Source organism: Artemia franciscana, chromosome 8 (assembly GCF_032884065.1).
Source record: "Artemia franciscana chromosome 8, ASM3288406v1, whole genome shotgun sequence".
NCBI classification, from domain to species: Eukaryota; Metazoa; Arthropoda; class Branchiopoda; order Anostraca; family Artemiidae; genus Artemia; species Artemia franciscana.
The window spans coordinates 7,116,369-7,130,026 of record NC_088870.1 but is presented as its reverse complement, the minus strand read 5'-3'; the positions used below and the strand labels follow the sequence as shown (position 1 = coordinate 7,130,026).

Below are 13,658 nucleotides of genomic sequence, written 5' to 3'. Positions count from 1 at the left end.
ATTCGGAAGTAATCTCTCTGTCTCGAGAAATTACTAGATTTGATCTAACTTTAAGTTTTTTTTAGAAAGCTTAAATGCAGTTGATGGATTTAACACAAAAAGGAGACCGCAATAAAAGTTATTGCGGTCTCCTTTTTGTGTTTTAATTGTGTGCTTTAATTTAAATTTTTAAATTTTTAGTCCACCACGTGATTAATTTTTAACCAAAGGAGGCTCATGTAATACTACTCACCACAGCAATTACTCACGATGAAAATTTTTTCTCCCTAAGAGAAAAAATTTCTTTCAAGAAAATTGAAAATTTCTTTCTTTCAAGAAAATATTAAAATGAAAGCTACTTTGAAAGACTCGAGATTTATCACTAATTTAATGTTTATTTTTCCTTTTTTTTAATTTTAAAATTAAAACAATTTTATATTACTTCTTCACACGATCTTAAATGCTGGATCCTGGAAAAAAAACCGAACTGACCAAGAGTGTAAGGATTGTCAACCTAATCAAAACCTCCCTCCGATACACTTTCTCTGAGGGGAGGGGGCTATCGAACCAACACCTTCTTCAATTTCTGGTTCATCAAACACCACCTATTGAAAACAGTTCACAATTTTACATATGCACGAAATAAACAAGGCTTCAGTATTCTAGTAATGCTAGTCCCTCTCCATACTAATATAAGCATCATTTACAAAGCGCAGGGCTTAATTTAAGCCTTATTTGATTACTTCCGTCAACACTTTATAGGTTGTGAATTCTCCAGTTGCTACTTATAGAAATGGGAAAGTCTTTGTGAAAGCTAGGCGCATGCAATTTTAATAACTCCACAAAGCCGAAAAAAATATGTCCCTAAAAAGCCGAGAAAAATTTGGCTGCATGTAGCTAAAAATTTGGCTGCACGTAGCAGGCTCTACAAAAAAACAAGTGTATTAGAAGGCAAATCAGATTATTAGCATAGTCTTTTTTAGCCAACTTCCAAGTAGCTTTGTGTTTTTCGTTTTGTTTTGCGAACCCGAGCTACGTCTTAACGTCGTTGCAATATTTTATATTGTGTATATTATTAAATGCTCTGGAATGCCATCTGCAAGCCTAAGTGTTGGACTTCCATGTACTTTTTTTTCTCAAGTGCCTCTTTACTTTTATAAATAAAGCTCCTTAACTCGAACAAAAACATTAATTTACAATTTTTGAAGATGTCTATTATCAAAATAAAGGATTAAGCGCTAGATGTCAAGTAATTAAGGGAACAGTTTGACGTCTCGGTGTGCAAGTCGGTATATGTCGAGTATAGGGGCTAGCTTTCGACTCGAGAGTCGAAATTTTTTCAAGGTTTCAATACTGAAGTGGACCTAATCTAAAAACTGCTGTCGAGACATGAGCTCCCAGTTTCATCTAAACATGCCACACATATTTACTAGAATTAAGCCCTACCATGTGTGAAAGAGTGTAGCGATGGGCTAGGGGGGCAAAATGTAGTTTTAAATATATAGGGGCCAAACTTTTCGTTTATTTCAAGTTTTTCAATGAAACTACCAAAAAACTTGGATGGAGTCCATAAACTACTATTGAAATCCGACCTCCCAGAGTTTTAACTAATTAGAACTTAAGTTAGCTCAGCAGCAATGCTGTATCCAGGGGGGAAGGGGGTACGGGGTTTGACCCCAATAATTTTTTGGCTTGTAAAACGTAGAAAAAATGCAGATAAAATTTTGTAATGCGTTAAAAAAAAAACGTTAACCCCAACCCCCTCCCGAAAAAATTCTGGATTCATCCTTAGTCAGCAATATAGCTTTTCACGAGAACTAAGCGAAAGAAATTGTCTGAATGTAGACATGATGCCAATAAATAAGCCCCTGAGAAGCCAGAACAGATATGGCCGAACGGAGCTTGGATCTCAACAAAAAATCAGATATAGACACGGGCCAACCACACTATTAACAGCAAAGCTATTTACACTATTGAGTACCTCAAAATTGAGCACTTTGTCAAAAACCTAAGCTAAATTCTGACAGGAGGGATTTGCTTCAGTAGCCAGGTTTGAAGTCCACCCGAAAAAAAAACAAATTTCCCGGACATTCGCCTCGCCTCCGGTTGAAAATAGAATTGAAATATTTATTTCTCTGGCCTGAAAAACTGTGCTTAAAATGAATATAAGCAACCAGTTTAAACCCCGTTGAAAATGTACTAGTGTTACTCGTTTTTAGATACATATCCAAAATACCGTTCTAAAACATTATTATTTTTTAGACATATTTTCTACGAAGACTTAGGAAAAATTGTGTTTTCGGTAAGACATTCGGTAAGCCAGATTTCACATAACGACGTCGTTTGATCGTTTTGGCTCGGCAAAATTTACAGTCCTGTCAAAATTTAGCTAAATTCTTCAAACCACATTCTAATATTTTTTCAAGTGCTTTAACTCTTAACTATTGAAAAAAGTGTAACTCTTAATTGCTAATAATTAATAATTATTTAGCAATTAATTATTAATTTTTGACTCGTAACTTATTATTTCAATTATTTTAACTTTTAACTACTATCTGAATTATTTTAATTAAGTAATGAATTATCCTAGTAACTCTTAATCATTTTAGGTTTTTAAAAGGGAAACTTTCTAGGAAGACTTTAGAGAGTTTCGCTCTCCTGTCAGGTTTCTCACGGCGGCGCGCTTGACCGTTTTCACTCGGTAAAATTTACGGTACTCAGTCAGAATTTAGCTTTCGGAATGGAAACATTCATATCATGGGTATGCACGCGAAACTTACAGTATGTTCGTCGGGTTGGCTGCAAAGACCTTAGACTACTTGACTACTAACGTTAGCATAATTATATAAACCTGGGATGGTTTTCCATGGGCAGAATTGTTTATCTTTGTCTAACTGTCATTGAGCTCTAACTGTTATTGAGAATAATTCTAACTGTTATTAAACGAATATTTCTAATTTAATCTGGTCTGGTCCCTTATACGCCTGCCAAATTTCATCGTCCTAGATTATCTGGAAGTGCCCAAACTAGCAAAACCGGGACCGACAGAAATTGCGATCGCTATATGTCACTTGGTAAATACCAAGTGGTATAAAAACAATCTTCTGACGGCCAAAAAACAGTGATATGACTCTGCAAGCTCAGCCAGAGTGGTGCCAGAATGAGTATCTGGAGAAATATGGGGAAGGTAAACAGGAAGGCTGTGCGAAATCGCAAGATGGCTGGCCCCCAGCCCCGCATTGCACTTTCTGGCTGAATGGCCATGAAGCAGAAATCCATCGCAAAAAAGTAATAATTGGGCGGCAAGTTTTTTAGTGTGTTTATAAGTTACAAGTTTCAAATGTAAATAAATATTTTAAAGAGAATTTAAAATTCCGAAGCTAGGATAAAAATACACTACAAAACCGTAAAACGGTCAAGTCGTCCTTAGTTATTTTTTAATAAAGTATTTAATCTTTAAGTTTTAAAGTGTTTTTTTTTTAACTTCAGTCAGTAACAATTTTTTTAGCTTGAAGAGAAACATTTGTTAGCAAACTTTTTTTAAGGGCTATGGAAAACAAGTCTGATACGTATTCTGCAAACAAAGAAAAGATTGAATATGTCACCATTTCGAGACTAGTGTTCTAAGGTCTTTGGTTGAGTGACATCCATTTGACTTAGAAAAAAATGGAAAAGCGAAAGGTTGAAAAGAGCAAAAAACACAAAAAGCATTTGAAAGAGAGACAAGCCAAAAATAAAATGCAAATATCACACACAAAGCTAAAAATGCAAGAATAAGTACAAAGTGACAAGCTTCTTACATTCATTTTTACAAAAAAAAAACTTCCAGAAAAAGCATTTTATTTTCAAAAAAAAGATTACAATAAAATGCCACAATAAATTTTTACACAACACACTTGTACTTATCCTTGCAGCAACACAAAATCATAATTAAAATGGAGTAATACAACACGCAGCATCAACGCAACTAGATAATGATTTGGACATAAAATATTCAATTTACGTTCGTTAGCAGACTAACTTTAACCATAAAATAATACTCCTATACCCTCTGTTAAAGGAAGATGGGATTGGCTTATACATCTCCCGTTCGGTGTTTACCCCTAATAATGATTGGTCATCCTTATATTGGCACTGCCTCTACTTCACGCTCATTAGCAGATTGCCTTGAGCCATGAAACAACTACAAAATATCACTCCTATAAAAAACACAGGATTGGCTTATATATCTCCCGTTAAAAGTTTACCACTAATAATAATTGGTCGTTTTATGTTGGGACCACCTCTATTTCACGCTAATTAGTATACTGCCGTTAACCGTGAAATAGCACTCCTATACCATTAGTTAAAGAAAGACAGGGTTGGCTTCTATTTTGCTTGTCAATAGTTTGCCTCTAACGATGGTTGGTTGGCCTTATATTGAGACTGCCCCTCGGTTCAGATCAGTTCACTTTTATTCATGACCAGACAAAAGCCTCTACGTTCATTAGTGCCTTTAACCATGAAATAACATTCCTATACCATAGGCAAGTTAAAGAAAGATAAAATTGCCCCAATCTTCCCTATTCCAAACTGACCTAGAGTTGTTTTTTTCCTGGGGATGGGGATCGTAGTTTTTCAGGTTTTTTGTAAAAATTTTTTAGCAATTATCAAGTAATTTTTCTAAAATAGTACTATTTTCAATTCTGTATGTAAATATTTGTAGCCCCCTTCCCCCCCCCCAAAAAAAGGTCAGTGAAAGCCCTTAGCTGCCGATGCCCCAAATCAGAAGAAGGATACATTAAAACTATACTAATATTGATCAGAAATATTATTAATTAGCTTTTCAGTTCGATTTTAGCACCGCTCCGGTGCCGAGCATCAAAACCCTTTTTTTCACAAAAAAAGGCGCAAGAGTAAAATGAAAAATCCTAAAATCGGAAATTTTAAAAATTAAAATTTTATGTTATAAAAAAAAATGCCAAATAGTTATATTAGAACCGAAATTCAATTTAGAACGTGAACAATTATTTTCAAATTATACCATGGAACATTAATTCAAGAAAATTAGCTGGAGTAATTTAGCAAAAAATAATTTAGATTTTCGAAATCATGGCAACGCAAAGACAAAATTCGAATATTACCGTGTTAATTGAGCGTCGGTATGTGTCTTTTCTCAAGATTCATTTTTCTTCCTTTTTTTAGATTCTTTTTTTTTTGCAGAAAAAAATGGCAACCATCATTTTCCTCTCCTCCAACCCATAGAGCTATACCTTGGACTTAACTCACAAATGAAACATTTGCAAATATAGGTTGCTGCCTGTCTATAATAACTGAAGAAGAATTAACGGCATATTAGTTTCAAATGAAAAGATTTAGTTCCTTTCCGTTACAATAAAATTCTTAAAATTCCCGTTACATAAATTCCTTTGCGTTAAAATATTTTTAACTCTTTATAATTAATTTTATATTTTATCTTTTTTTAACAAATAAATTGTTGCCAATCAATGTTGGAATAACAAAAAAAATTAGCAACAGCCCCGGATTTCAACTTTTATGAACTATTCCCCTTCGGAGAGTAGTTAACATTTATTAGTCCCTAACACTTATGAACATACTAAAAGTTACAAAAAGTTTTGAAAATACGATAGCACTAAACCTCTTTTGAGACATCACATAATTTCAAAAGATTTTTACAAGTAAGTCCAAAATACACAAAAAAAGATATGCTACAGGTAATTACCCCATTTTCGAGACCATCTTCTGAGACCGATTTTTCCATCAAGCTAACATAAAACCACTAGCATAACAAATTTCCCATCACCAAATAAAACATACGTGCATACAGGAGCGACCCTTAAGGATAGGGAGAGGTATAGAAAATTTTATAAGTTGGGAGTCTAAGAATGAAAAAGATTCATTTACATTCCATTATTTTTCTTTTCAACTTCGGGGGGAGGGGGGCTGTCGATCGATCACGACACGAAAAGAGGGGTCCCTCCTATTTGCAGGTATGACACAGAAACTGATTTGCATGCAGATGCCAAAATCATGAAACTAATAATTAGCCACTAATGACATTACAAACAAAATAATACTGCCAACAGATGAAAAAGAAGAAAAAGCCACACAATTATTATTTATAATATCTTTGCAATAAATTTATTTCTTTAAAAGAAATTCAAATTTAGTTGATTAAAATTAGGGCTAAGAACATCAACATCCAAAATGTGTAATGCTCAATAATTTTTAATATAATAATAATAAGAATCCAATAATTTTAATATCTAATGAAATCCGTGCCAAGATACATGGTCTTAAGCATTATACATCGCTTTCAATTCTTAAACTACAGATACGTGCAATTCGAAAATTCCACTGGTGGGGAGGGAGGGGGGCTAAAAAAACCTAACAGACGCAAAAATCCCAATTATCGTGCAATATAATTTATCTATTTCTTCAGTTTTGTCGAAGGTTCCCTCAAATCATTTGATAGGGTGAAGATATATCCTTCTCTCAACCTATGCTCCAGAATTACCTTCACTAACTGAGCACATTTCAAAAATATCAATCAAAGCAATCATATTGACAACACCCTTCCCCTCAAACCGTCACTAAAAGAATGCCTCGTCACAACATACACCCAGGTCAGGCATGTAATCCGGTTTTTGGTGCTGGTGGGGGGAGGGATAATAATAAGATTGGGGGGGGGGGGGAATATTAGAAAGTATTTTTTACAGTTGGAATAAGAAGTGTCCAGAAATTCAGGAAAATCAAGGATTTTTGGGGGAAGACCTGAGTCCCCCCCCCCCATGCGTTCGTCCTTGACCTAATTTATGAACAGGAAAATATTTAGCTTATACCCTCTGCTTGTTTTTGCTTGTGTGGCTTTTCGCACTTGAACATAACACTTAAGGACAAAAAAAAACAATTCACGTAACGTAATTACAAAGCCTACAGCTAAAGCTAACCGTTGGTGTTATACTTAATCACATCCCAGTATATTAGCTCCATATTTAAAACAGTCACTTACAGATGATGAGGCTGACCAATGTTAGTGTAAATGACGTCAAATAGCGAGATTACGGATAACGTTAAATAGGGAGTACGTTTTCAAGCGGAGGGGGAGGAGTCACAGACTGTTCTTTGAAGTTGCTTTGTTAGAGAATACGATGATTTTTTTTTTTTTTTTTTTTTTTATGTCTATTAGAACAAAAACAGTAAAAGCAGTCACTTGAATAATACTGAAATTCAAATACTCAAATCAGATTTAAAATCAAACCCTGTAACAATTTAGTTCAATGCTATTACAGGGGGATGGGTTTTCTATTCAAATTATATTGCGACTTTGTTCATGTTGTATTTTATAACATCTTTAAAATTCGGGGATAAATTATTATTGATAATTTATTCGTGAACACTTAAAAAACCCTGATTTTTCCAGTTTAAACAATCATTTAGAAAAAGTACGTGAATAACCAAGTTGGGTTAAAGAATTTTAATCATATAGATTGAGATAATATAAAAAGAAAAATTTAAAACAGAAAAAATTCAAATAAAACAGAATATAGAATAAAATATTAAAATATTAGCATTATCGAGATGTTAGATCATAGATGTTCTTTGCAGTTAGAGTTTTACATAAATAACTCGAATTATATAAATAAGCCTATTTAAAATTGAAGTAGTAAAAATTATAAGCATAAAAAATAAAATATGAAAACATTATTAATAGGATAAAAAATGACAACAAAATAAAATAATAACAAAATAAAAAAGAACGTAACATGATAATAGTAACTATATAAAATTTATTTAAAAACAAGAATTAGAACGTGAATTTACTAAATTGAAATATTGAAACGAAATTGAATTATAAAAATGATTTAATACAGTATAAATTAAACCAAGCTGCAAAAAGAGGAACTATTACAAAAAGGAATTGTTCTAATTTTAATCAATTTCAATAGTTTGAATTAATAACCTTTTTTCGTCAGTCTTAACTGAACCTTTGTGAGGTAAGGACCATAAGACTCATTCAAAATTTATTTTAATATTGTGATTTGAGTTTGGAACTGTTATCGATATATTTTTGAGCAAATTATTTTTTTTTTCTTTGTTTTATATTATAGTTCGCTGAAATATTCCCCTAAGTTGTATACTGTCTTTACAAAATTCCTCGTTGTCCTATTTTATTTTGTATTAAAATTATTAATAAATTATATTTAAACACAGGCTGATTTTACAAGTTGATAGCATAAAGACACCGCATTGAGGCATGACTATTTCTATTTTAATACTTAAGTGTCTTAGGGGGAGAGGACAATAGCATGACCCGTAAAGGGGAGATTCCCGTCCTTCAGAGGGTATTTTGGGATAACTTCAGAACTACAAATGATCACCCCTACCTATCGATGAGACTGATATAAATCATGAAAGTGATTTCATGATTTGTCAGCATGATTTGTGAGGTAAGGACGATAAGACTCATTCAAAATTTATTTTAATTTTGTGATTTAAGTTTGGAACTGTTATCGATATATTTTTGAGCAAGTTAGTTTTTTTTTTCTTTGTTTTATATTATAGTTCGCTGAAATATTCCCCTAAGTTGTATACTGTCTTTACAAAATTCCTCGTTGTCCTATTTTATTTTGTATTAAAATTATTAATAAATTATATTTAAACACAGGCTGATTTTACAAGTTGATAGCATAAAGACACCGCATTGAGGCATGACTATTTCTATTTTAATACTTAAGTGTCTTAGGGGGAGAGGACAATAGCATAACCCGTAAAGGGGAGATTACCGTCCTTCAGAGGGTATTTTGGGATAACTTCAGAATTACAAACGATCACCCCTCCCCATTGATTAGACTGAGATAAATCATGAAGGTGATTGGTCGTGACTGTTTTAAATAAGAAGCTTACAAGAATAAGATATAGACAAAAACTGTAGAAAGATTTAAAAATAAGGAAAGAACTATGTGTGTTAATTCGGGAACATGATTGTTTCTACCTTAGTGATTTTCTTTGGGTCTTGAGTGCCAGTTTCAAGGACTTCAACTTTCTGATAAACATTCGGGGAATTAATCCATTTCGCTCGTTCGGATGATTTCTTGCCTTCGAGCAATTTCTTAATTCTATAATACAAATTTAAAATTATACAAAATGTGTGTGTATTTCAAAGTTGGGAAAGCCACATACAAAACTGATACAAATAAATAAAAACTTCCTATTTTCAAGGTTTTAAACCATTTAAAATAAAATTGTCTATGGCCATTATAAATCTAGGAGACGTTGAGAAAATGTCCCAACCCATCCCCCAAAATACTGCATAGTGGGCGAATTCGTAGTCTATTCCGAAAATTAGGGTCCTTAAAATTTATTACAAGTGATAGGCAACTAGCTCACACCTGAATCCAAATTTTATGTAGTTAATTGGTAAATTTAACTTGAAATTGTATATTTAACCAAGTCTCTCTTTACCATTATTGAAGATAAAATAAAATATACAAAAAGAAAATCTGCATTGTACATATAGAGACTTTTACGATTAGGTGCGTCAGATACGTAGGTGCGGCATTTCAGCTCCCATAAAAAAGGGGAAAAGGAAAGAAGAAAATGAAGGGAAGAGAAAAAGAAAATATTCATTATACATATAAAGACCTTTACGTTGAGGGTTGATACGTGTCAGATACATAGATGGGGTTTTTCAGCCCACATAAAAAAAAAAGGAAAAGGAAAGAAGAAAAAGAATATAAGGGGAAAGGGAAATATGCATTATACATATAAAGACCTTTACGTTGAGAGTTGATACGCGTCAGATACGTAAGTGCGGCATTTCAGCTCCCATAAAAAAAGAGGAAAAGGAAAGAAGAAAAAGAAGGGAAGAGGAAAGGAAAATGTTCATTATACATATAGAGACCTTTACGCTGAGGGTTGATACGTGTCAGATACATAGATGGGGCTTTTCAGCTCCCATAAAAAAGGAAAAGGAAAGAAGAAAAAGAAGAGAAGAGAAAAGGAAAATGTTCATTATACATATAGAGACCTTTACGTTGAGGGTTGATACGCGTCAGATACGTAGGTGCGGCATTTCAGCTCCCATAAAAAGAGGAAAAGGAAAGAAGAAAAAGAAGGGAAGAGGAAAGGAAAATGTTCATTATACATATAGACCTTTACGTTGAGGGTTGATATGTGTAAGATACATAGATGGGGCTTTTCAGCTCCCATAAAAAAGGAAAAGGAAAGAAGAAAAAGAAGAGAAGAGGAAAGGAAAATATACATTATACATATAGAGACCTTTACGTTGAGATTTGATACGCGTCAGATACGTAAGTGCGGCATTTCAGCTCCCATAAAAAAAAAGAGGAAAGGGAAAGAAGAAAAAGAAGGGAAGAGGAAAGGAAAATGTTCATTATACATATAGAGACCTTTACGCTGAGGGTTGATACGTTTCAGATACATAGATGGGGCTTTTCAGCTCCCATAAAAAAAGGAAAAGGAAAGAAGAAAAAGAAGAGAAGAGAAAAGGAAAATGTTCATTATACATATAGAGACCTTTACGATAAGGGTCGATACGCGTCAGATACGTAGGTGCGGCATTTCAGCTCCAATAAAAAAAAGAGGAAAAGGAAAGAAGAAAAAGAAGGGAAGAGGAAAGGAAAATGTTCATTATACATATAGACCTTTACGTTGAGGGTTGATACGTGTAAGATACATAGATGGGGCTTTTCAACTCCCATAAAAAAAGGAAAAGGAAAGAAGAAAAACAAGAGAAGAGGAAAGGAAAATATGCATTATACATATAGAGACCTTTACGTTGAGATTTGATACGGGTCAGATACGTAAGTGCGGCATTTCAGCTCCCATAAAAAAAGAGGAAAGGGAAAGAAGAAAAAGAAGGGAAGAGGAAAGGAAAATGTTCATTATACATATAGAGACCTTTACGTTGAGGGTTGATACGTGTCAGATACATAGATGGGGCTTTTCAGCTCCCATAAAAAAGAAGAAAAGGAAAGAAGAAAAAGAAGAGAAAAGGAAAATATGCATTATACATATAGAGACCTTTACGTTGAGAATTGATACGCGTCAGATACGTAAGCGCGGCATTTCAGCTCCCATAAAAAAAGAGGAAAAGGAAAGAAGAAAAAGAAGGGAAGAGAAAAGAAAAATGTTCATTATACATATATAGACCTTTACGTTGAGGGTTGGTAGGCTCAGATACATAAGATGGGGCTTTTCAGCTCCCATAAAAACAGGATAAGGAAAGAAGAAAAAGAAGGGAAGAGGAAAGGAAAATATGCATTATGCATATAGAGACCTTTATGTTGAGGGTTGATACGCGTCAGATACTTAGGTGCGGCATTTCAGCTCCCATAAAAAAAAAGGAGGAAAAGGAAAGAAGAAAAAGAAGCGAAGAGGAAACGAAAATATGCATTATGAACAATCTTTTCCGAGGGTAGGATAAGTTCTTCCCCTCAAGGTCTATCAGAAACCTAAGATATACAGTCTGTCACATAAACTGTAAATCAGAATTTCTCACTAAGCATAGAACCTAGTTTGTGGAGAAGCATCCCCACTGTTCTGTCCTCTTTCTCTGCTACCAGTGGCAAAAGCTCACGACGGCACCTATCACACCATGGTTGTGGTGTCAGGTGTAAACTAGCAAAGAACGAACTCTAGCCAATAGTAACCGAAAATAAAAGAAGAACAACTCTTGAAAAAAAAAACTGTCAGGTGAGGAAAAATTGCCATTTGAAGTGACCAGAAAGCATAGACTTGATTCTAGTCCAAATAGTAGTAGGCTACTTTAAACAAGTATACTATTCTTTATAAATAGAAACCTTAGGACAAATCTTTGCATATTGAGGATAATTCTGTTGAAGGTTGATAGTTGAACAGGTATGTGCATGGGGCGGCGAAAACGAAAGAAAGAAAAAAGGGGATGAATACACAATGCATTCCAGATAGATTGAATTCCAGAGATACATTTGTCTTGACAAATAGAAAATATGCATTATGGACAAAAAAAAAAAAAACACAAACAGATTAGAAAGCGGAGCTACTCAAATTAAAGCAGACAGCAATGTGTGGAACTGTAAGATACATAGAAAATCTACATAATACATGTCAAGACCTTTATGTTGAGGTTGGATACGCATCACACACGTAGGTAGGGTTCTCCATCTCCCAGAAAATGAGAAAGGGAAAAAGGAAAGACATAAAAAAGGGAGAGTATGCAATGGATTCCACATAAATTAAATTCCAGAGAAATACATTTATATTGACAGATAGAAAATATACATTGCGGACAACACAAATCACACAAACAGAACAGAAAGCAGAGCTACACAAAATAGAATAAACAGAATTACATGCAATTGTAAGACAACAGAAAACCAGCATGGCTTGACTGGCATCAAGCACGTATAAAAAGGGGTGGAGGTCATCAACTCTCAGAAAATAGAAGAGGGGAATTGATAGAAAGAAGGAGGGATGTTTCCACTGGACTCCTAAAAGAATGCTCTCTCAGATAATTCAGTAACACAATTGTCACGGTTCTCCATAAGGAAACACTATAAAACAAAACTAGTAGCATTTTTTTACTCAACATTTTATGCTCTTTTCACTCCATCTCTAGCTAATGTTTCCAGATATAACCATAGATGACATAAAAAACAAAATCAAAAGTGATTATGACCTTAAACTTTGCAGGAAGTCTTAATTAGATCACATAGACATCTCTTTTTTATTTCATTCATGTTTCTGCGTAATTTTTACAATGTTTATATATATATATATATATATATATATATATATATATATATATATATATATATATATATATATATATATATATATATATATATATATATATATATATATATATACAAGGGGGAAGGGGGTATTTTGAAGTTGTATCATGTGACTGTCATCTAAAGTGTAAATATCAATAAATTTGGAAATAACTGAACATTCAGAAGTCATAAAAAAATGGCTCACACAATTAACAAATCTGTGACAAAAGTCCAAAAAAGCCGGTGAGTTGAAAAAACGAGTTTAAAAATAAAAATGTTACCCAGTCTCCTCTATTTTACAAAAAGAAAAAGAATTCTACCCTCATCCCCCCCGTATACTGTGAATTGACGCCACTTTATACCTTGATATGCATGTTTTATAATTTTTGGCACGAGTTGAAGGTCCCTCGAAGCAGCAGCAGGAAGCAGGATTGTAAGGGGAATAGGAGGGAAGGGGATTCCCTTTCAAGACATATTTGCCTATGCATTAGGTTTTGTAAGTGTTCAAAAAGGATTGACATAAGGTTATTATTACTATATTTGTAAAAACTATAGTTACCGAAACTTCCTCGATACCTACCAATGCTAGTAATACCTTCTTGATACTTTAAGGTTTCCACTGCATTAACTATAGTAATGCTTTAATTGTTTTTATTATTTTCAAATTATTCTTGCAAATGCAAATTATTCTTGGCAACTTCACGAAAAGTTATAATTACAAGCTATTCAAATTATCTTTAATTTCATATTAATTGTTAATAAATCCATTACACACCTTATTAATCACAAGGTCAAAGTAATAGAATCACTGTTTGTCGTGACTTGAAATAAGTTATACTTGATTAGTAAGTATACTTGACATAGTTATTGATATGCCAGCATTACGCTTGCTTCATCATA

At 33.5% G+C, this 13,658-nt stretch overlaps 1 protein-coding gene across 9 annotated transcripts in view; it reads right to left on the bottom strand.

The window, feature by feature from the left end:
- The window catches only part of LOC136029916 (protein hu-li tai shao-like), a 133,330-nt gene that overhangs the window by 46,804 nt on the left and 72,868 nt on the right, over positions 1-13,658 (bottom strand). For all 9 annotated transcript variants that reach the window (XM_065708436.1, XM_065708439.1, XM_065708438.1 and 6 more), the window contains one exon: positions 8,975-9,098. In XM_065708436.1, the coding sequence (XP_065564508.1) occupies positions 8,975-9,098 (124 nt within the window). The remainder of the gene's footprint in view (positions 1-8,974; positions 9,099-13,658) is intronic.